This window comes from Panicum virgatum, chromosome 1N (assembly GCF_016808335.1).
Source record: "Panicum virgatum strain AP13 chromosome 1N, P.virgatum_v5, whole genome shotgun sequence".
Taxonomy (NCBI): domain Eukaryota; kingdom Viridiplantae; phylum Streptophyta; class Magnoliopsida; order Poales; family Poaceae; genus Panicum; species Panicum virgatum.
Window position 1 is genome coordinate 37,474,081 of NC_053145.1, and position 22,692 is coordinate 37,496,772.

The following is a 22,692-nucleotide window of genomic DNA, read 5'->3' on the forward strand; positions in this document are numbered from 1 at the left end:
TTGTGGGGTAGACCGCAAGTGGTGACAGCCCTGTCGGTCTGCTACGAAGCTGCTTCGTGGTTAGTGCACTCCCTCCTGTCCGGGTACGGCGTAGAGCAACAAGCCGGAGGTCCCTAACAGAACCTGGGTCAGACCGGTGCCCGAAGTAAACGAGTGAAAGCCTAAGTCTATCTTACCTTGATCCTTATCTTTAGATAAACCACACTACCCAAAGCTCTTCTACTTCTTGTTCTCCTGGGTTAAGCTAGGCAGAAGGTCGTTACACATCCGTTCCCTGTGGAAATTACGATACCCTGAATACTTCCTGGTGAAGTGCTACAATGGTATCTTCCGTGCGCTTGCGGATTATTCTGTGAACATTAAGAAATACCAACACCGGCTCCAACTGCAGGGGCGGCGGCGTTTTCTATCGCGCAGGGGCGGTGGCGGCCCATCGCACGGCGCCTGGCCTGGGTCGTGATCGAGGAGTACGGAACCGAACAGACAACCTGCGCCCAGGGTCTTTTTTGCACAAACAAAAGATTAGGAGAGGATTGGTGGAGGGGCTTAAGTGCTAATAGAACCCATCTTCATCTCTAGCCCTTGGATTAGAATCCTAGAGTCCTGATCACTGGTTTGCATAGTTTGCATAGGAACTGGGTTTGCACCCCATACGTTGCCTATCATTTATTCAACATGTATATGGTACCACTTCTGAAGTCGCATGATTCAGCTTATAGGACAGAACATCAATTGCTGAACTGATGCATCATATCGAACAAAGAAAAGCATTCTCCTAGTGTATCATACATTTGGTCTCACCATCTAGGCGGTGACTAATGATTGAGGCAGAGGTAGAGACGGCAGTCAGCGGAGTCAGAGGCAGCAAATGGCTTCGGCGGCAGCCGGTGGAGGCGGAGGCAGCAAATGCTATCGTTCACTGCTTGTGATGGAGCTAGCGCTGCGTCTAGCTGCGAAGATCGAATCGCAGCATCCGGAGCCGCGTCTGTCGTATGCCGTTGGATACATATTTATAGCCACGTGGCACAAATCGGGAGCGGTGCTGCACGGAGGGCACTTTGCAGCCCTCTTGCATATAATTTTTTTTCACAAAGTGAAACTTCCCCGCCATGGGCATGTAACGGTTTGACCATTCCTAGAATTGCCGGAAGGAACAGGGTCTACAGTCCGTGCCTATCACCAGCGCCACCAAGCTCCAGACATAACGAGCCATGGAGTAGTCGAAAAAAAGATGGTTTAGAGCATCTCCGGCCTCCTCAAATTAGGCCCCTAATCCTATTTTTGAGGGGCCTGCTCAAAATTTTTTGGGCTAAAATCAGAGCCCAACTCCAGCCCAAGCCCCCAGGTCGGCCTGCAAATCAGTGGGTTCCACTGTCAGATATTCTCCCCCAAGCCCCGTCGGCTGCGCCCCAGGCGAAATACACGGCGCCGCACCGTCGCGCCCTCGGCCGGCCTCCGTCGGGCGCCTCCGTCGTGCGTGGCCCCGGCCTCTATGTCGTCGTGGCCGCCGCAACCTCCCCACCGGACACTCCATCCACACCGACGCCTCCCTCAACCCTCACCGCCGCCGTATTTGTTGGTCACTGCCCCGACCCAGTAGGTCGAGCCGGCGACGTCGATGACTCCGAGCTCCACAACAGCGTCTCCGTGCTGCCCGCCGCCAGTTAACGCGCTCGGCTGTTGCTCCCAGCGTCGCGTGCTCCCGGCGCCTCTGTGCTCCCGTGTCAGCTGCTGCTCCTGCTTGGCCTCCGTGCTCCCGGCGCCGCATCGGCAAGAACGCCGTGCTGTTCGGGAGGAAGCTGTGTTGTTTGGGAAGAAGCAGCAGCAGCATGACGAGAAGAAGCCGGAGCTGCTGGAGCTCGATTTGCCCCCCACGGCCGTCCCCTCCTTCGATTACAACTTCACTACAACTGAAAATTAGTTAAAGGTGACCTTTTGTTTCTGAACATTATTATGCAAATGTCCATTGTGAGTTGCTTTTTCGATCTGCATGTGTGTCAATATCGACTGGACTATGCATGTGTTAGAAACTCTGTCTAGTTCAAGAACATGTACCAACAGAGCAACATCATTGTGAGAGTTGCATCACAGTATGTCTCCAGCCATATGTGTAGTCTAGCTCTGAACCAAGCCGGCATCGCAGTATGTCTTGCTACCATTGGACGTACCAAGTGCCGTAGGCTCCCGCACTGTGCGGGGTCTGGGGGAGGTTATTAGCGGGAGGTCTTTCCCACACACCGTGCAATATGTAGAGACCACGGCTCGAACCTATGACCTCTCGGTTCACAGGCGGCAAGCACTACCACGTCTTGCTACCATTGATTGAATTGAATGATTGCTCATGTTGATTCTCTCCAGTTTCTCTATATGCATAGTTCAGTGCCTTGATGACAGTGGTTTTGTCCTGCCATGACCTACGCTTCAGCTAGCAAACAGATTCAGACCAAGCAGTAATACTATGAGTTCATACCGGAAGCAGCAAAACACAATCATCGTCTGACCAACCATCTTTTTCATTTCTCTCTCTATAAGCCTATTTCTAGCACATACTTATATGAATAAACATGTTATCAAGTACCCCTTTAAATGGATAATTTCATTTGCTTCCTGGAAGACATCTACTTATCCGAAGGAATGCTAATATTAAGTGGTCCACTGCATTACTTCTTGTTAGTGAAGTTGCTCATTACTGCATATCCTTCCACCTTCTTGTGATACTTTGAAAACAAACAGAGAATCCACTCTAACTCAGTTTTTTTTGTTGTTGCTATGGCAGATGTGTCAAGGTTTGGAACTAGAGTTCGTCGACGGTGGGATGAAGAGGACGAATCTGATGTTGATGACCTTTTGATCATTGCCGGTCTTCTTGAGGGCTCGAAGAGAAACAAGCGCAAGAAAAAATTTCATGGATCGTTGCCGGTCCTCTTGATCATGCTTATTCAGTTAACTGAAACTGATGAGAGCACTGCCAAACAAGTTTTTTGCTCATTCAGTTGTTTTCCATGCAGTGTACTTCTAGTTGTAAAGAGTTGTGGTGATATGAGAGATTTCAGTTATCAACTAGTCAGATTTGTATGTCGAAACATGATGGCCATCAGTTCAGTTTCCTACTTGGTCTGTGTCCTGGGTTATGTTGTTTATCTGCCTGTAAAATAGATGGTTGAGACTCTTCTCTTAATCTCAATATCTGACCAATATGTTCATATATCAGATCTAATTCCCCTCCCAGTGTGTATCATTGCTACTTCTGCAACTCTGTTTCATTGCTACTTCAGCTACTTCTGAAAGTGTACATGAGCTGAAAGTGTATATCTCTATTTCTATTTCAGAAAGTGTACAGCAGCTGATAGTGTACCTGCAAGAAGCAAGAAGCAGGTTGTGATATACTTTTGGTCTTCTTAACTGAATGCAGAGAAAAGAAGTGTTGCCGTTCCTGTATTTGTACAAAGAATAGATCAAAAATTGATCTGTGAGCTGTGATAAAATAAGCAGCTTATCTGCAGGTGAATTCCAGATAAGCAGCTTACCACCTTGACCTGACAGTGCGCATGTAAAGTTACCACCTTGATCTGTGATGAACCATTAATCCAGAGAGCATGCTTCTATTCAGTTACTCAAGGTCCAAAACCACTAATCCAGAACCAAATATACCAAAAGCACATGTTCAATTGCATGACTGAACTGAGACAATAGCCATCAATTTTGGCCAATCCTCACCTTAATGAGTTTGTCATTGCCACGAGTATTTTCAGATCCATTACCACATCCAGAACAAAAGCACATTCACTTTACAGCAAAGCTACAGTGTGGGATCAAATTTAATTGGCCATGCTGTACCTGAACTGAACCTAAACCTGATGAGAATTCAGAACTTCATTTTCACAGGATATAATCAAAGTTCAGGTTCACAGCTCAGTTTAAACACTAGCACCGGCGCTATCAACTACAGCAGCACTTGTCTCCTTTGCTATTTGAGCTCTCTTCGCCAAGACATACGCCCTTTGATGAGCGTCCATGGTAGTCATGTCACAGAACATGATCTTCTGTTCCTGCTCCCACTGCAGCCGCCGCTCCTCCATCTGTAGCCTACGCTGCTCGAGCGCCATATCTTTGTCCCATCATTCTTTCTTCATCTTATGTTCCTCAGCCTTCATTACCATCAAATTTTGCATCATATCCTTGAACTCGTCATCTCCTTCATTTTTTTTTCAGCTTGTCTTTGGATTGCTTTCTACCCGGAGGTCGGACTTTCTTGGAAGGAGGGCCTTGGCTGGCCTCTTGCTGTTCTTCTCCCTCTGGTTCAGCGTCTTGCTTTCTACTCGGCATCTTGTTGAGTAACAGTGCTGCGAACTTCTCGCAATGTCTCACCTTGAGCCAACAATGGACGAGTTGGAAACTTTTTCCACTTGAAGCTCTAGCATACCTTGCTTGAGCTTCAATCATCTGCAATAACAGAGATATAGCAGCTGGGATATGGCAATAGAAGGAATATATATAAAGCAATGACAAGATATAGCAGCAGCAATAGAGATCAAGTACATGTTCTTGGTACGGGACGCCGCTGGGATTACGGCGCTCGATCTGTTCATAGCATGCTTGGAACAACATGCAGTCCTTCAGTATGATCCCCATTCGATACTCGAGAGAATTGGCAGACCTATTGGAATCAAAGTCTCTGTTCTGGTGGAAATCATCAGCAATCCTATTCCAATAAGTTTTTTATGGCTGCTCATTACCGGCGATGGGGTCATTGCTGATATTCATCCAAGATGTGCAAAGCTGGATATCTTCACATTGAATGTAGCCGCTGCCTCGCCTTGATACTCCTTTCCCGCCACTACTTGGAGTGGGATCCGACGCCATCAGTAATTCCACTGCAGCATCGTCGTCCAGTGTCATCATGTTTGTGAAAGACTGGGAGGTAGAAGCCCTTGGGTCCTGCATAAGAGAAAATGTCAGAACCATACATTGTTCTAACTTAGACATAAAATGCAGCACTAATTTAAGACAGGCAACAGTTCACTGCTTCTTATTCTAACTGCATTTCTTCCTTGAAATTGGGCCATGGCAGATCTCAGGACTGCAGCAGATAGAAACTATTGAGAAATTCACATTGAGAAACTGAATGATACAGCAGGTGCAAAATGCTGAACTGACCAAGTAAACCAGCTATCTATGGAAACATCTCAGAATGGTCCATTCAGTGACCAAGTAAACTGAATGATTATCATTGTACCCCTTGCTTCAATTCTACAGGAAGAACATTAGGAAATCGTGTTAAAGAAAATTGAATTTACCTTGAGATTGGCAGCTTCAAGATTAGCTCCTCTCAAGTTGGCACTTGTAAAGTTAGCAGTCTGAAAATCCAGATACGAAGGTAAATAATCAGTTTCCAAGGTTGATAGTTTCAGGCGTAACAATAGTCCATATGGAAATAATACAGCATCACTGTGAAAGGAAAACAAATAAGCATGTCTACTGAATGCAATTAGAACTTTGGCAAGCACTGGAATTCTTGTGCCACATTTTGGGTGCTGCAATATAGATACTGAAACAGTAGCAGCAGTAGACCTAATATACAATGGCAACAGAAAAATAGAAAGATCAACTCTGATTTATTCACTGTTCACTGTTGCATTTAGATTGGACATAATTTTCAGTACTCCCTACATGAAAAGGTGAGTTGATGTAGTCATGTGCAGAGCTTCACTCACCACATGATTTTTAGTCCATGACCAAAAGCAAGGTTCAGAAAACATTGACAAGCAATATTCAGAAAACATTCACTGCCTACTTGATGATGTGCAAGAAGCAAGGCGCAGAGTAAACATTGACTTACATTTGCAGAGAAATCAGGCGTCCAGTCAACTATTGGGGTGGAGCTGAAGTCGTCGTCCGCGGCCTCGTACATGAGTATTGGCGATGATGCCGTGCTGCGGGCGTCAAAGGTGGCGGCGGTGGAGAATGGTGGTGAAGCACCTTGAGGCTCCGTGAAGGTGGACGTGTGACGGCCGCGTGGAGGAACGAGCGCATCATTGGGGAGCTGACAAGGTAGGCCGCCGGCGGGAGATGGCAGATCTTGGCGACGAGGAAGGCCGGCAGCGGGAGGATTTGCAGTAGGACGGGGATGCGGTGCGACGAACGGATGACGTCGCGTCTTCTCCGATGGAGCCGTCGTAGGTCGGGGAGGCCGCTCGCCGCCGGAGATGGCGCGGGACGCCGGTGTGGATCTGTCCATGGAGAAGAAGGAGGGGCGACGGCGATGGCGCGGTGGGAGACGGCGCGGTGGTAGGCGGCGACGGCGGCGGCGGGCGGAGACGGCGCGGCGGGCGGCGCCTCGTGCTGGGGGCGTCGGCCGGCAGGGCGGCGCCTCGTGCTGGCGGCGAGGAGCAGGATTTACAAAACCGACCGGTCCGGTCAAACCGCCGCCCTCCGGTAGCGATTTACTGGACTGGTTTGACAGGAAACCGGTGGAAACCGGTTGAATTCAAATCCAAATTCAAAAGCACATGTGTAACCGGTTCCGACCGGTATACCGACCGGTTTGACTGGTTTACCGGTCCGGTTACCGGTGTTTTAACCAAAAAATCTGACGGTTTAAAAGTGGTTTCTCGGTTTGACCGGTTTACCGGCCGGTTTGACCAGTTTACCGGTCGCCATATGCGGTGGGCCTTAATGGGCCGGCCCATTTTTTTCTTTTTCTTTTTTGATTTAACTTCATATGCCCGCAAACTATACTAAATGGACGAATTTTTGAGAAAATTTGACACCATTAGATTCGTCGCACTTTGAAGTATTTTTAGAAATTTTTTAGGAATTTTTCATTTTTTTGAATTTAAATTTGAATTTTGAATTTGGGCCGGTTTGGTACCGGCCCAAACCGAAACCGGGCCGGACCGGTTTGACCGGTCAAACTGGACCGGTTCCAACCGGTTTGGTTAACCCTGGCGAGGAGAGGATAAACTGGGTGGGGCCCACTTATCGGGGGTATATAGGAGGCCTGTATTTCTAGGGGCTTGGGGCTCCAATTTGGAGGCCCATGCAAAATGGGAGCCCAAATAGGGTCCCCATTGGAGTTGGGTTTTAGCCCAAAACTCCTAAAAAATAGAATGGTGGCCTATTTAGGGGCTTGGGCTGGAGTTGCTCTTACACTTTCAGGCTCCAAGCAAAACGCAGATCTCGTAACCCCTCTGCCACCCTCTCTTGGTCAGACGGTCTTTAGTGAGAATAGAGTTGTTCTCTATTCGCCACATGAAAATCTTTACATTAAGAGGGATTTTCGCCTTCCATAATTTTGGGGAGTAGCCTCCTACATGGGAGCACGAAGTTATATATACCTCTACATAACTAGAGTTATATACACAGGAGCGCCAACGTTGTAATAATCAAAGTTGACGGCGGCCATTGCAACGGCCGCGTTTGGCAAAGGCGGCAATGACTCATTGCTCCATAAGGATGAGCACTCCACACCCCCCCCCCCCCCACATGCTCTAAGTATTTAAATTTTGGCCGAAACTTTGCACTAAGTTTATGAAATGTATGAGTTTCTGTAATTTCGATGGTGTCAAAAATGTAGAACTAAATTGAGAACCCTGGTGGTACTTTTGACCCGTCATCGAGATCTGAGAAGCTTCCACTGACGCATAGACCCATATATGTAGCTGCAGACAAGTTGTCGTGATGTCAATTAGTCATAGTTAACATTAACACTAACCCAATCTCAATACATAGTGTCATAAGAAGTTACCACACTACCATATTACTCCCTCTATATCTTAATAGATGACGTTTCAGACCAAACAATTGCACTAAAAAAACTAAAATTTCTTGTCTTAACGACAAGTAAAAAGATACGAGGGAGTATTTCAGACTAGAATGAAACTATCTCCCTCAATGTATAGTTTCATCATATAGTTTCATAGATAAATTATCACACTTGATTGTGATTGGTATTAATAATAAGTATACCAATAGAAGTTGATGAATGTGTGTCGATGAAACTCAAATTCTATCAATGGAGTTCCATTCCAGTTTCATAGCACTTGTTAACTGTGCACAGCAAGTTTCATCACTATGAAACTCTATTCTTCTCTTTCTTCTTAAATTTGCCTATGTGCATGACATTTAATGAAAATGAAATTCATATGACACTTGTGAGAATGGTCTATTAACGGTTTGGATCTGGAGAAGAATAATTTGCTTGACATGAAGTTTCAATCAGATTCCTCTATTTTTTATCAAAATATTCCTCTGTTTCCTCGTGATTCACATTCACCATAGCGACTGCAGGAGTCTAGAGGAGACAAGCTTGCAGATTATTTTGATGATCTCAACAGAATACCATTATGCAATGCATACAAGATGCAAGTCTATCCACAAGAAAAAAAACTACGGACCTGTTTGCGGGGTTTATTGCGGCTACAGTTTCACCTGAAGCTAACGTATCTAGTGCAAACCACAACCTCTGTGAAAACTTGTGCAAACTGCGGTAAAAATGCTGTTTAAATTCACCAAAAAAATCACACATGTAGATGATATGATGATACATAATTTTGTAAAATATCTTGTCCAAACTCGACTTCGTCTGTGAGATATAAAAATAACAAATTTCTAACAAGAAATTTATCTCATAAACAAAGTTGAGTTTGGACAAGATATTTTACAAGATTGTGTATCATCATATCATCTACATGTGTGATTTTTTGGTGAATTTAGATGACTTTTTTGCCGTGGTTTGCACGAGTTTTCACAAAGTTGTGGTTTCCACTAGATATGTTCCCCTATTATAAGCCCGGGGTAAAAATAAATTAGAAACTAGATAATTTTTTTTTAACTTGACCAGCTTGATTTTAGCGATGAAACCGTTTTGCGAGAGCCTCCCAAACGGCGCCTACATCTTGCTCGTGCTGCTGCCCCTGCCGGTGGGTCCCATCTTCTTGGCGGCGTCCCGGAGCACGTACTTCTGGACCTTGCCGGTGGACGTCTTGGGCAGCTCCGGCAGCAAGACCACCGTCTTGGGCGCCATGTAGTGCGGCATGCGCTCCCGGCACCACGCCACGATCTCGGCGCGCGGTCACCTTGCCCGCCGCGCCCTCCCTGAGGCCCACGAACGCGCACGGCGACTCGCCCCAGAACTCGTCCGGCCGCGCCACCGCCGCCGCCTCGTTCACGGCGGGGTGCCCGTAGAGCACGGACTCGAGCTCGACGCTGCTGATGTTCTCGCCGCCGCTTATGATCACGTCCTTGGACCAAGGTTTTCCTTATCGATAGAAAAAAAATATCGGAGGTCACTGATAAACAGAAATATCGGATATATCGGAATTCTATCGGTGATAGATTTTTTTTCGGACAAAATTTAGAAAAAACACTAAATTTGTGCAGAATTAAACATAGATCCTTTCCAAACCAAAGAACATGAAAAACTAGACATAAATGATGTAGAAAATAAGAGAAAGTCACCCTTTGATAGCACATATTCAATAACACCTATTGGATTGCCCACCATATAGGCGCATGGCATTCTACATTAAGTTAAGTGGTGAAACAACAAATAAAGTCCAAAATATTTCAACCAACAGTCCCAAATGCTACTGGTTAGAATGAAATTGTTGCAACAACAGTCCATAGCAAGCTTGGTCCACAGTCCCAAATACTACAGTCCACAGACCCAACTTTGGACACCAAAGTAGTATGTAGTCCAAAATATTACAAGCACAACATAGCAACATATGGCTCAAAATTCTTATCTCCAGATCAGTTCATAGTCCGTAGCCTCTAGGATGCTCATATCACTGCAAAAATTGCATATATGCTCAAAGTCTGGTCACTAAATTCCAATTCAATTAATTCATATGATGGCAAGAAATCCATCTAACCTTTGCACCTAGGTAGAAGCAAGAGACTTTCCTCAACCTTTTTGATCTTGGACGAACAGAGGCATCCTGTGTATTTTCAGCACCTATAAAGATGTACATAACATAAGCATCCTAGCTCAACTATCAATGCAAGATTGGGCTGTCAAATATTATTCAGAAATACTACAACATTCAGATCAATATTATTCAAGATGAAATGCATATATATAATGTGTAGCTGAAAACATTATCCAAATGCATATATATATATAGTGTTGCTGAAAGTATATGCTGTGCAAGTAAAATAAAAAGTTAGTCAAAGCTCATTTGTACCACCACCATTATTTGGATCTCCAGCAGGTTCTTCATCACCACAAGCCCGTCCAATGTCACCATCATCACCGTGACCTTCGACAAAAATAACATTTTGATCGAATATATGTGGCCTTGACAAACTTAATACAAAGAATGTGGAGAATACAATCAAAACTGAAAACTCACCATTATCACCTCCATCATCAGAGCTGCTGTCCCCTGACTCGACATACATAGGGCTACCTTGCGCAGAATCTGATTCAACATCATCTGCAAAATCTTCTTCCTCAAATGCTAACCTTCTTTTCTTACCACGTTTTTTGGGAAAAGTAACATTCTTAAATGCAGCCACCTCTGCTTCGTCCATCCCCAACTCTTCTACAATAAATGCACTAGGATTGGGTGGTTCAAGGTCAAGATCACTATCAACATATTCATCAAGAGTCGGTACTGACTGACTCCTAGAGTTGCACAACCAATCCATGATCGGGTTGTCTTCATCATACATAGCACAATCCATCAAGATGCTACAAGGATCAGAATCTGATTCAAGATGGCATTGCATGTCCTGAAGGCTTTGCATTTCGTCTTGAAATAGTTGGATGCGCAACTTCAAATTATAGTGCACATAAACTAATTTATGGAGCTTGTCATAACTTAAACGATTTCTCAATTTGGTATGAACCAAGGCAAAGGTGCTCCAATTTCTTTCACAGCCGCTAGAAGACATACATTGTGAAACAATACGCTTTGCAAAGTATTGCAGGTCCGGGTAGTCCCCGCCATATTGATCCCACCAATCAGCTAGAAAAATGTAAAAAATATTGCTTAATAAAGGTACTGCAGATCTAATTCATTTTAATACTAATAACATGGAAGGAAAGTATTGCTTAATAAAAGTTCAGATAAGAATAAACTACTAATATGCCTAAGCTGCAAACAAAAGAATGACATATAAACTGAGAATGTAATTGAGACACAAGTCATTTCGGGAATGGCAGCAATCTGAAATCACCTGCACTCACACGGCCATTAAGGGCCGGACCTTCGAGTTGTTCTACAATTCTGCCTGAATCGGGTTGCACCTCCACCAGCAATAGTTGTTCTACAATAAAAGCAGCTAAAGCCACTTTTATACTTCTCACCATGGCTCCATACATACTCAATGGACCCTTTTAATTTGACCCGCCTCCCTGCAACGAAAAGGAATTACAAAAGTATGTAGTTGGCATACAAAAATGTGGCTAGAATGAAACAATATAAATGATCTTTTTAATCTAATTGAAAGGGGCAAAATATAACAATTGCATAAATTGAATGAATAAAAAATAAATTCATAACAGGCCTACAATATTGGCCAGCTGTACTAATTAGAAATACAGAGATTTTTTAACCTGATTGATGATTTATTGCCCTCTAATTTCATTCCATGTTATAGTGAGTCACATACACTCTAATAAGCAACTGAAATTAAACGAACAAAACAATGCTAGTGTTCTGTTGTGCCTCTTTACCATCTTCGCAGACCACCTCAATGCCAGTGTCCGTCGTCGTGCTCGTGCTCCTACCACCGGTCACAACACCAGTGGTTGATTCCCTGGCGATACCCTTGCCTTTCACAGCGGCTGATGCCCTGGCAACACCATTGCCTTTGCCAGCAGCAGCAGCAGCAGTTCCACTGCTCAACGCCCCAATAATGGCTACATCAGCATCATCTCCATCGCCTCCTGTCACCATCAGCACCCTGTTTTGCGCCATATGGCCTTGTGGGAATGACTTGGCAGCACGTGTCACCCTAAGAGGCAAAGATGTATAAATTTCAATCACCAACACTCGTATGATAAAGGCGCACAAATAAGTTAGCACTGCAGTGTTTTAGCACAAATTTGTACCACAGAATATATAGCTCTTTTTCTAGCTGTGTGCTTTGAAAATTATAGGCAACCTTTTTAGACTGCAGGATTTAAAGCTGCTATTTCAGAGCCTATTACTTGAACAATTCTATATGCTAATTTCAGTATATTGCCATTCAGTTAACCTGTACTCCCTAGAGGCATCTATCTTCCAGCTAACATGGTGTAAATCTGAACTTATTCACAACACTGAACCTGCCATTGCTCACCATTAGGGGGGCACACTAATTGCCTCTGCTCTGCTGCTACTAAACTGCACTTGGACGTGCAACACAGGAGAGAAGCTATGATCAAATAGGCATTACTTTCAAAGAAGAAACGGAACAGAATTTGGCATTGGATATATGCTCTAAAATTACAACTTGTGATTTTGATCTGCTATATGACTAATGTGCCCTAGGCCTAAGTATGCCTACAGCTATTCCTTGGCTGGTAAGCTCAAAGATGGCGTGGCAACGCCAAGCCCATGGTTCAAACTGAGCAATCATCTCACAGAGGCAAAATATTGAACATTTGTTGTGCATATGTGCTCTTAATATACACAGGTGGGTAGGAGGGCACGTTTTGCATGGGATTGAAGCAAACAAATATGCTAGGGACGTGAAAGAGCAGAGAAGGTTGACGGCATGAACCTGCGGAGGTGGATCTGACGGCGCCGACGCTGACTGTGCTTCCTTGATTGCAACAGAGGGGGTGTCGTTCTGCTGCTGTAAATCAAGTGGAGGACAGGAAGAACAGAGGGGGTGCGGAGAGCAGAGCGGCAACACGGCGCGCGGCTGCCCAGAGCAACGCAGCCAGGAGCAGCCGCGGCACCCGGGGAGCTGCGCCCCGGCTTGGCGCGGTCGGAGCTCCGCGGCCGCGCGGGGCCCGGCGCGGGGCTGCCGGAACTCCCGCGACCTGCGCGCGCGACGTCCGGAGCGCGGCGGGCGGCGGCCTGGTGCGGGCGTGCGGTGGTCCGGCTGCCTTGGCCCTGCTGGCGGCGGTGCGTCACTTGGTGAGGAAGAGGAACGGGTGAGGAAGAGGAACGGGGTGGCGGCGGGGTTGAGAAAGAATGAATCGATTTAGGGTTTGAGGAGGCCCGCGAGAGCACCTTATCCACTCCTGGGCTTCTGGCGGGCCATGAAATCGTGGAAGGCGCGGGATCGATTCAAAACGCCGAAATTTTTGAGCGGCAACCTAAATTTATCGGGGCCCACCGATAAAACTGATATATCAGATTTATCGGTTTTTTATCAGCGATAAGGAAAACCCTGCCTTGGACCGGTCGCGGATCTCCAGGTACCCGTCCGGGTGCATCACCCCGACGTCGCCCGTGTAGAACCACCTGTCGCCCCGTATCGCCACCCTGGTGGCCTCGTCGTTGTTGAGGTAGCCCAGCGTGACGCACCCGCCGCGGAGCACGACCTCGCCCATGGTGGCGCCGTCACGGGGCACGCTGCGGCCGGTGTCGCTGTCCACGACGTCCATCTCAGCCGTGCCCGGTGTGCGCACGCCCTGCCGCGCCTTGAGCCGGGCGCGCTCGGACGCGGGGAGCTTGTTCCACTCCCCCTTCCACGAGTAGCAGACCACCACACCCGCCGTCTCCATCAGGCCGTACCCGTGGCTGACCTCGAAGCCGGCGGCCTCCGCTCGGTGCAGCATGGCTGCCGGCGGCGGCGCGCCGCCATGAGGATGCGCACCTTTCCCGGGAGCGGCCGCCGCGCGCCCTCCGGCGCGTTCGCCAGCATGTTGAGCACCACCGGCGCGCCGCACATGTGGGTGACCCCGCGGCGTGCGATGGTGGCGTAGACCTCGGCGGCGTCGAGGCGGCGGATGCAGACGTTGGTGGCGCCGACCACCGCCATGCCCCAGGGGAAGCTCCTGTTAGTATTGATCTCCACCGGGCCAGTCCAACGACTGGGCCAACCTTGACTCGCGTCCTGATCGGGGACGCCCAACCCAAGATGAGGCTAGTGGGCCCCCGTCGCGCAGCCCTATAAAGTGGAGGTGGGGATTAGAGGCTCAGGTTACGAGGTTCACCCGCCGCCGCTACAGTTCCCACCATCCAAATCCTAACCCGATCTAGAGAGGGAGGTGCTGACAGCGACGGGAAGCCGCCACCAGCACCGGCACTGCACGTCGTCCTCCACCTTGAACCACTCCGGCGGCGTGTCCATGACTATGCCGGCGGCACTCTGGACTCCGTCATCATGTTCTTCATCGACCATGGACGGTTTCTTCTTCAAGAACCAGTGAGTAGTCCCTCCGATCTACTGCTAGATGGTCCTAAATTATCTAACATTGGTATCAGTTAGCCGATCTAGCGAAGTAGATCGATTTGGGAATGGATCCGAACTCGGATCGAAAGAATTACAGAAAGGAAAGAAAGAAATTTTGATTACGAATCGAATCAAAAGAGCAAAGACCCTAACCCTAGGGGATCGAGACCGGCGCGAGCCGCCGGCTCACCGGTGCTCCAGCGCCGCGCGCCGGTGCACGGCCGCCACCGCGCGGGGGGAAGACCCGAGCCGCTGCACTAGAGGAAGGACCCTCTTGACACACGCACTCGAGGCCCAGTGCGCCGTCCCGGAGCCGCTCGCCGGCGAGGGGGCCCGCGGCGGCGCCATCTCCTCCGGCCGCCGCTCGGTGTGCTCAGGGAGAGAGATTGAAGGCCGTGTGCGCCGACGAAGAGGGGGGACAGGCGGCGGCGGTGCCACCTTCTCCGGGCGCCGCAGGCGGCCGCCGCTCCAAGAGCCGAGCCTCGCCAGGGGAGAAAATAAGGGGTCGGCGAGGGGGCGTGCACCGAGCCAGGAGAATAGAAGAGCAGCTAGGGTTAGGAGCTGCCCTGGCCGGCTCAAATCCCTCCCGATCCATGCCCTCCACCGTCCGATCCAGATGGATGGATGGGATCAGGCCGGGGGGAGACGTGCGGCAGGATGGGCCGAATTGCTGGGCCGTCTGTCAGCTTCTGGGTCGAGCCCAGGCGGGCGAGCGGAGCTGCATTCGCTGCTGGACCGGATCGGCAGCGCGTAAGCAGGCTGCGGGTCGTTTTTCCTTTGCTGGGCCAAAGTTCGACTATGCACAGTGACAAAGTTCAAGTTTTATTTTCAGAAGAATGCATTGATAGTTTGTTTATCTCTATTCAATTCGAACCAACGGGAGAATTGTTTTTAGAGAACAGACGAGTATGACGCTTTTATCTCTATGAAATTTTGAACCAACAGGATAAATTTCTTAGAAAATAGTTGAGTAAAAGGAATGCTTCTGAAAAGAAATAAAGTTATATGCTCATGTTTCCGCTATAAAGTAAAAGTTTCATCCTCTATTTAAATTGGAACCAACGGGAAAATTTAAATAGAGGAGTAGAAAGATATTGTTTTAAAGTTAAATTATGGTATTGTTGTTTTCTGACCAACGTTGATGATAGCAATATTATAATGTTATTGTGATTTTAAGTTTAAGGTGAAATCTCTGACATTCTTTGCATCAAAGTGATCAATTTTTCAGAGAAGAAAGAAAGACAAAGAAATGCTTACGAAAGAAAGAAAAGTTCTTCGCTGCAATAAAGAAAGATAGACTCAGATGAGTTTTTCCCTGTGGGAAAAAGCAACCTTTAAGTTTAAGGTTAAAGAAAAGCTTCCGCTGTTGTAAGTCAAAGAAAGATTGTTTTGGCACCATTTTGCTTGTAAGTGTCAAGTTGAGCATTAATTTGCTCTTAAAAGAAAAGAAATTTAAAGTTTATTATGATGTTGTCATTTTCTGACCAAAGTTGATGATGACAATATTATAATTTTTATTCTAGTCATGTGTTCTATTTATGCTCAACGGTGATATAGAATTAAAAGTAAAGGAAAGTTGTATGTTTTAATTTCGACCAACGTTAAATTAAGACATACAATTCTTCCCAAGTATAGAGAAATTAACAGACCAAAGTTGATTCCAATCAAAACTACAGATAGAGTTTTGAGGTTACTCAGCTGTATAGTTGAGGTTAAAAAAAATGTTTGTTCCATTTTAACTTTTAGTTGATATGGAAAAGAGATGCAACTATTTTCGAAAAGTTTTGGTTTTTCTCACTAAAGTTTTGCGAATATTGTAATTCGTTAAATTTTCTGATTAAATTGGAACCAACGAGAAGATTTAATCAGAAAAGAAAGTATATGTGCATGTTTTAGTCATTGTGACCAAAATTTTATCTCTATAAAGTGTTGTCCTTCAACAGTAAAGATAATGGTTGAAATGAGTTTGACGCACGTTCAATTTGACCAACGTTGAATTAAACATGCAAATGCCTTTGAAGTTTTATACGGCATGTCGGAAAAGTTTTTGTCACTTCTATCCTACATGACAGGAAAAGTTGTGATGGATCATGTGCTACTTGAGTATCACATAAAAGTAAAGAAGTCTGGGGGGAGCTTTTAAAGTTATCCCAGTAATTTTCATGCACTACTATAGTGACTTGAAAAGAATCGAAGGATAACAAGAAAGTTGTATGCGAACCAAGATTGCAAGCATGACTTGCAAAAGTATAGCATAATGAAGAACTTGATGAGTTCTTAAAAGTGCAACAAATCAAGAACTCTGAGGACCTCTTGAAAAAGAACGAGGAAATGATACTCCCATTATTTTGTATGACTTGGGCATATGAATAAAGTTCTAATAATAAAAGGCTCCTCGTTCACAAGTGTTAAAAATAGTTTCGAAATTATGGCAGCAAAGTTTGTGCCATATTTCGAGGGGGGGAAAGATTAGAAAGACAAGAAAGATTAAAATTTAGAGAGAATTTTCCCCGCAAAGTTAAATGCGATGCATTTTAAAAGCAAGGATGATCTATTAAAGTGAATATGACCGAAAAAGGAGTACAACGGTCATAATGTTGATACCCCAACCATGAAAATAGACAAAACACCCGAAAGAAAAGGTGGTGCTTAAAGCACCCTTTAAGGCTTGTAAAGAACAAACCCAAACAAAAGTATGCCGAGAACTAAGGCTTGAAAAGAAGTGGGACTGTATGTTCACTCCTATGATTCAAGCACTGAAATTGTCTCAACATATGTTTTGACGTTGTATGAATGTCATAAATTGAGTTGTCTCATTCATCGACGTGGCGAGAAGCCATGGAAGATATAATGAGATCTAAAAGTTCTAAATTTATTTTGGAACATGGAATAAGTTTCTAATGGAGCCAAGAAAGTAGGCTATAATGGGTCTACAAGATTGAAACGTGACTTCGGAGGAAACATGAAAAGTTGCTAAGCACGCCTTATGGCAAAAAGTTTTGTGCAAAGAAAAGAATAAGTTATAATGAGACATTTTATTCAGTCTCATGAAAGGATTCTTTTAGAATCATAATGTAATTGATGGCATACTGCTTTTAGAATTGCATCAGATGGATGTTGGAGCAATAGCTCCCGACGGAGATTTGCTCAAGAAAGTATATACATGACATAACCAAATGGTTCCTTTTATTGTGGAAAGAAAAGAACATCGGAATACCATCTGATGAAATCAGATCACTGAATAGTAGTATCTAAAGTTTTATGAGAACAAAGAAAAGTTGGGTTTTAAGTAAAGCTCAATGCAAAATGACAATTTGCAAATATGCAAAGTTCAAAAGATGGGAAATCCTTTTCCTGAAAAGGTTCAAAGAAGCTTATTTTGACCTCTAGTTTTGATAAGAATAATCTCAGTGAAGAGTCATTCGCTCTAGGAAAGGAAATTCACCGGAAAAAAAGGGGTATCAGGACTATCGCAGAGAGCATACTTAGAAAAGAGTCCTAAAAGATATATAGTATTCATGCGAGTAAGCCTACGCCTGTCCTATTGTCAAGGGTAATAGGTTTGGAATTTTCAGGATTCCAGGAACAGTTATATGATCGATCAAAAGAAATGGTTCTATGTGCTTCAGCTGTTGGAAGCAAAATTAGTGCTCAAAAGAATTTACCCTGACATAGTGCAAGTATCCGGGACATTTTGGCAGAAGTCCAGTCCAGCAATAGATCACTGGAATGGAGTTATAGAATATATTGCAATTTTGCAAAATATTGTCAGCCTCATGCTAAGTAAGAAAGAAACACTTACTCTCAAAAGGTTGTGAGTAAAAAGAATCAAGTTTTGGCGACTTTAGTGAAGCCCACAGTAGTAGCTAACACTCGAGTTTGGAGTTTTATTGTGGAAAAGGTCCAAAGCAAAATAGTTGTGATATTGTGGGTCGTGTACCCAAAGTTTAGCATTACATGAGGCTACAGGATAAGCAAAATGGTTAAGGAAATCATTACCTGGAATTGATAATGGTAGACAACAGCAATATACCATTCGAATGTTTTCACTCCTATTGCAACATGTCAAGTGTGCTGCCAAATACATTGACAATGGGTTATGTGTTGCAAAGGAGAAAATCTAGAATCATATGAAATCATGGAGCACCAAAGTATCAAGCAAGTGCTTGTGGATCCGCTTACCAAAGGCCTACCGCCCAATTCGACATGGGTTTTACGGGAGGCCTATGATTTCTAGATTACTAAAGGGCCCAAAGAAAGGTTAAGGTCTTGTTTCAATACAGAAAGGTACATTGTGGCTGTTAAGTCTGACGGTAACTAATAACCGTCATGATGAGGCACGCTCTACGTACTGATCTGCAATGAGATGAGGCCAATAGCAAAGCAACTAAAGAGAAAGTAAAGAGTTAAGTTCAAATTGAGAAATTTTAAAGTGCAAAGGTGAGATCAAGGGGGAGAATGTTAGTATTGATCTCCACCGAGCCAGTCCAACGACTGGGCCAACCTTGACTCGCATCCTGATCGGGGACGCCCAGCCCAAGATGAGGCTGGTGGGCCCCGTCGCGCAGCCCTATAAAGTGGAGGTGGGGATTAGAGACTCAGGTTACGAGGTTCACCCGCCGCCGCTACAGTTCCCACCATCCAAACCCTAACCCGATCTAGAGAGGGAGGCGCTGACAGCGACGGGAAGCCGCCACCAGCACCGGCACTGCACGTCGTCCTCCGCCTTGAACCACTCCGGCGGCGTGTCCATGACTACGCCGGCGGCACTCTGGACTCCGTCATCATGTTCGTCATCGACCATGGACGGTTTCTTCTTCAAGAACCAGTGAGTAGTCACTCCGATCTACTGCTAAATGGTTCTAAAGTATCTAACAGCTCCAGCCGTTGGTGTGGAACATGGGCAGCGTCCACAGGTACGTCGGCCTCGGCGGCACCGCCCACTCGACGAGCGAGTCGAGCGTGACGAGGAAGATGGCGCGGTGGCAGTGCACCACCCCCTTGGGCGCCGACGTCGTGCCGGAGGTGTAGTTGAGTATCATGGGCTCCCACTCGCTGGCCGGCCGCACCCACTCGAACCCCGGGTCGCCCTTCTCGAGGAGGCCCTCGTACGTGAGCTGGGCGCCGGCGGCGGCCGGGAGGAGGCTCTGCTCGTGGGGGTCCTCGACGGGGATGACGCGCGGGGCGTCGTGCCCCGGCGGGAGCAGCCGGAGCGCGTCGCGGATGAGCGGCAGCGACGCCTGGTCGACGAGGACGAGCCTGGAGCCCGAGTGGCGGAGCAGGACGGAGACCGTGCGCGCGTCGAGGCGCGTGTTGATGGTGTTGAGCACGGCGCCGCTCATGGGCACGCCGAAGTGCGCCTCGTACATGGCCGGCACGTTGGGCAGGAGCACCGACACCTGACAAGAGCAAGACGATACCGTTATGCAAAATGCACGGACGGACCGAGGCGGCGGCGGAGCAAGGCATGCCGGAGAGGCCTGGGCGGCTTACGACGTCGCGGCGGGAGATGCCGAGGGAGACGAGCGCGGAGGCGAGGCGGAGGCAGCGGCGGAAGGTCTGGGACCAGGTGAAGACGGTGTCGTGGTAGACGACGGAGGGGCAGTCGCCGTACACGGTGGCCGCGCGCTCCAGGAAGCCCAGCGGCGTGAGCGGGCACGAGTTCGCCGGATTGGCACCGAGCCTGTCCATGGCGTCGCCGGCTAAGCTAGCTACCGTGGAGTACGTTAGCTCTGGTGCGTGGGTTTCCTTTTCGATCTGAAGTGCTTTGAAAGAGGGGCAGCTCGATGATCGATATATATAGTCAGTGTCGTCAGTCTAATGACTGGGAAATGCATGGGACGATCAGGATCGAGTGCGTGGCTCCATCCCAAGAAGTGACGCAATAGATTAGAGTTGACGATCGAACTGCTAATAATCCACAGGGCAGTAGATCGAGCACACAGATGGGATCGGATACCATTTGTCTTCTCGATCGGGGGTTCTCGACCTCGTGCCGATCTGTCTTGGTCACAGAAAAAGACTGGTCAACCAGTCCATCAGATATCTAAGTACTTATCTAGATCGAAACAGGAATTTGATTGCTAAAGAACTGGCCCTTCTATCCAAGGTCGAAGTCAAACCGGCAAATGTTCAACCATGTGTTTCGAAATGTCCACCACGTGCTTCTGCCTTCTCCTTTTGTCAGTCTGCGCTCAATTTCTAAACTCAAATGTCAGGTGAAATTGTTATTTTCATCTCTCAACTTTATTTCCTCCCAAGTTAAACCAAACCTTCTGTTTGGCATCATTTATATCAGTCCTCTCGCTAAGGTTATTGCAGATCTTTTTGCATCTTACTGCACTCCTCCAAACCGCAAGACATATGTATCTCCTAGTGCCATATTTATAGGTGGCCAAATGGGCGGCACGGCCCGACCCGGCCCAGGCACGCCTAGGCCCGGCACGCCTGGGCACGGCCCGATAAGGCCCGATTATAATTTCGTGCCATGTCGTGCCGCCTACCGTGCTGATTCCGAGGCCCATGCACGACACGAAATTATTTGGTGTCGTGCCGTGCTGCCCATCAGGCCCAAGCACGACAGGGCACTAAAACACCAAAATATTTGATTCAGCACAATTTTTCATCATGAATCACAAAACATTGGTAGAAAATCAACAAAATATAACAAATTGATATCTATATATAACAAATTGACACCAATACATATGTAATTCATCCATCATATATAATCCACCTATCATATATAATACGTCCTTGATATCTATAAATAACAAACTGAAACCAAGAGCGGGCCTTGGGCCATGCCGGCCCACCGTGCCGCCCATCGGGCCGGTATTATCGGGTCGTGCCTGGACACGTCCAGCGTGCCGAGGTTGAGGCCCAGGCACGGCCCACCTATGGGCCCGTGCCAGCCCGGGTCCTAAATTCATCGTGCTAGGCCTGTGCTTGGGTCGGGCTTTATTGGGCTGTGCCTCAGGGCCCCCATGGCCTTCGGGCCATTTGGCCAACTATAGCCATATTGTAGGTTGTTTCTTGGTCGATCCCACGAGATGAAAGTTAATTGTTGGATATTGTGCATTGTGTACCAGTTGCTTAGTTCAGTTTCTAACCCCATTTGTTTAGTCGATTTTAAAGGTTCGATTTTGAGAAATTCAAAAGTTCAGATGACTCGTAGAATTTAAAATTGAGAATTTGGCTTGATTCTCGATTCATGAAGTCATCTGATTTTTAATTTTCTTAAAGTCGAGTCTTCAAAGTCAGATGTTGCACCCATTTTACTCGCACAGCAAATCATTGTTGGCTGAGTCACCACCACACACCAAATAAAAGTCTATTCTTCCCTAATTTTGTATAGCTTTTCAGCATTCAATTTCCCAACACAAATGTAAAATTAAGGTGGAATAGATCTTCCCAAATCTCAACGTTCTTCTAGTATCAGACCAACCTCTCTAGTCATTGAAGGTTTTGTTATGGCTCATCTATATCATCAATCCGTGGTTGATTGGAGGACTACTACTGACTATCCTTATTTATGATAGATTAACTCCTTTTAAGATCGGCGGAGAATAATCACATAGGTAAGTACCATAAGGGCATTCCAAGAGTGACATGCATTAAAAAATTAGGTTAATGAATGAAACAACATCAATACACAATTTCATTTCACTGTTTTATGGGTGAGCCATAGTATTTAATCACGATGCGCGAGATTATATTGGGTGAATTCGGATTAAATCTAGCCCCATATATAGTTGTGGAAACAATGTACATCCAGTTTCGTTGATGAAACTCGTCTCTCTTCACTATCTATAAATTTCTTGCACTGTCGTCACTTTACCTACCTACGGTGCAGCTCATTTTAATGTGCATATGATACTATGAAACCTAACGAACCTTCCTTATATACTATAGTGGAACGACGGCCTACAACAGTATTTTGAGAGTACGTACCGTTGGTCAGCATGGTTATATGGCAGTAGGTTTGTTGATGTGGAATATGTCAACACATAAAAGCCCTAGAATGCACGGATCGCAATGATCATCACCAGCGATCTCCCTGTGCTGACCGGTTTGACCGGTGCTTCAATGAAACCGCGAAAACCTAGAATGAGTTCGGAAGGGACCCCATAGGAGCTCGTGGAACAAGGGTTGTCCTGAGATCGACAGACCACTCGGGATGCCTTCAAATGCCATAGAGATGCGGAAGAACAGAATTAGGTTCCAACTTAGGGTTTGGAGATAAAAAATAAAGGGCAAATGTATTTGATTTAATTGCAATCAGCCTTAGTCCTCATATATATATAGGCCGGGGAGACGTGCCCTTCACGAGTCAGATTTACAAAAGAGTCC

At 46.4% G+C, this 22,692-nt stretch overlaps 1 protein-coding gene, 1 long non-coding RNA gene and 1 pseudogene across 2 annotated transcripts; 1 reads left to right on the forward strand and 2 right to left on the reverse strand.

Annotated features, from left to right (window-relative positions):
- The first annotated feature begins 1,368 nt into the window (after positions 1 to 1,368).
- LOC120655751 lies at positions 1,369 to 3,210 on the forward strand. Its single transcript, XR_005667719.1, has 2 exons — positions 1,369 to 1,927; positions 2,777 to 3,210. It is a non-coding gene; the product is annotated as an uncharacterized LOC120655751 (long non-coding RNA).
- A 1,015-nt stretch (positions 3,211 to 4,225) lies between these two features.
- On the reverse strand, positions 4,226 to 6,159 carry LOC120654067. Its single transcript, XM_039931655.1, has 4 exons — positions 5,840 to 6,159; positions 5,298 to 5,357; positions 4,540 to 4,938; positions 4,226 to 4,443 (listed from the first exon to the last, which is right to left on the reverse strand). The coding sequence occupies exons 1-3, from the start codon at positions 5,909 to 5,911 to the stop codon at positions 4,720 to 4,722; spliced, it is 351 nt and encodes a 116-aa protein (XP_039787589.1). The 5' UTR covers positions 5,912 to 6,159; the 3' UTR covers positions 4,226 to 4,443; positions 4,540 to 4,719.
- A 2,731-nt stretch (positions 6,160 to 8,890) lies between these two features.
- On the reverse strand, positions 8,891 to 20,088 carry LOC120655752 (annotated as a pseudogene).
- Positions 20,089 to 22,692: the final 2,604 nt, after the last annotated feature.

Excerpts from the sequence above, each read along its gene's own strand:
- LOC120654067 (XM_039931655.1), bottom strand. The coding sequence starts at position 5,911 with ATGTACGAGGCCGCGGACGACGACTTCAGCTCCACCCCAATAGTTGAC. Across the intron at positions 5,358-5,839 it reads CGCCTGATTTCTCTGCAAAT|ACTGCTAACTTTACAAGTGC; the intron begins GTAAGTCAATGT and ends CTGGATTTTCAG. Across the intron at positions 4,939-5,297 it reads TTGAAGCTGCCAATCTCAAG|GACCCAAGGGCTTCTACCTC; the intron begins GTAAATTCAATT and ends TCTCTTATGCAG.